At 45.8% G+C, this 1414-nt stretch overlaps 1 protein-coding gene across 1 annotated transcript in view; it reads left to right on the top strand.

Annotated features, from left to right (window-relative positions):
• Fancf (Fanconi anemia, complementation group F) overlaps positions 1 to 745 on the top strand; it is a gene marked incomplete in the record, with an annotated part of 2147 nt that extends 1402 nt beyond the window's left edge. The window contains 1 exon segment of the mRNA XM_013502919.1: positions 1 to 745. Coding sequence (XP_013358373.1) covers positions 1 to 547 — 547 coding nt within the window.
• Between the last annotated feature and the right edge of the window lie 669 nt (positions 746 to 1414).

Here is a 1414-nt window from a genome sequence, read left to right as displayed (position 1 = left end):
GCTGCTGCTCGGGCGGCTGCGGGAGGCCGAGGCGGGGGACCCCGGCGGGTGGCTGGGCCGCCTGTGGACGCGCGCGCCGCGGGACCACTTTCTGCAGGTGACGGCCGTGGCGCTGTTGCAGCCCCCGGACGAGGAGTCGGGACCGAGCCGTCCAGAGTCGCCCGGAGAGGAGAGTCACCTGCTAGTTCGATGGCTTCTGGAGCGATCGGAAGTCCTGGCTGCCTTCTGCCGCCTCCCAGCCGGGCTTCTGACTTCGGTGGCGGCTCGCCATCCTGCGCTCTTTCGCGCCTACCTAGGTCTGTTAACCGACTGGGGTCGAAAGCTGCACTATGACCTTCAGAAAGGCGCTTGGGTTGCAGCTGAGTCCCAGGACGTCCCGTGGGAGGAGTTGTTCCACAGGTTTCAGAGCCTCGGCCAGGCTCCTCCACCTCTGAAGGACAAGCTTCTAACTGCCTTGGAGGCCTGCAAAGCGCAGGATGGCGATTTCGAAGTCCCTGGGCTTAGCATCTGGACGGACCTGTTGTTAGCTCTGCAGAGCAGTGCGTGATAATCGCGTTTGGGAGGACACCAGTTTGAGGTCCCAGCTCAAGCTCCAGTTCTCCTTTGACAGTGTTCTGTTCTTAACTACTTGAATGTGTAGTTTACAGAATGAGAATTGCAGGGTTCTCACCAAATCACCTGTGGTTCTTAAGTCAAAATGTAATTATTTATGGTACTAAATTAAAATGGTTTGTGCAATTATCAATTTGCAAATTTTATTTACTTATTTATTGTTTAGGTTTTTTGTTTTGTTTTGTTTTGTTTTTGAACAGGATCTTGCTGTGTAGTCGAGCCCGAACTTCTGCTCACTATATAGTTCAGGCTGTCCTCGAATTTGTTGCAGTACTCCTGCCTCAGCCTGCTGATTGCTGGCGTCACAGGTGTGCACCACCACTCCGGGGTAAATTTGCAAATTAGTTGACTGGAAGAGTCTGGGATTTTCTGGTTTTTTTTTTTTTCTTTTTTTAAATTTTATTTTGGAATTTTTTTTTTTTTTTAAATTTTAAGGAGAGTAGTAAATGAGAAACAAACAAACAAAAAGAACATTAGCAGCATACCAGTATCATGAACATAGGGATTTTTCTAGAGGAAATGACGTATTGGAAGACTTCTTAAAGCCACGGAATTAGCAATAATTTGTTTATTAGAAGGAGCTTTTCAAACAATGCTGAAAATATATGTACTTTTTAAAGAAGCAGCAGCTTTAAAATAGCAAATAGCATTCCTTTTTTAATCACTATGGTTTACTCTTAATTTAGTTTTTATTTTTGTTTTTCCTTTATGTGTGGTGGTGTCATAAATGTTAGTTTGAATAGCTAATTGGACTAATTGAACTACAAACCAGGTCTTTGGCCTTATTAACCTAATGTTCTAA

The sequence above is a fragment of the Chinchilla lanigera genome, unplaced genomic scaffold, assembly GCF_000276665.1.
Source record: "Chinchilla lanigera isolate Chin_1 unplaced genomic scaffold, ChiLan1.0 scaffold00075, whole genome shotgun sequence".
Taxonomy (NCBI): domain Eukaryota; kingdom Metazoa; phylum Chordata; class Mammalia; order Rodentia; family Chinchillidae; genus Chinchilla; species Chinchilla lanigera.
This window is presented reverse-complemented; position numbering and strand designations above follow the sequence as displayed.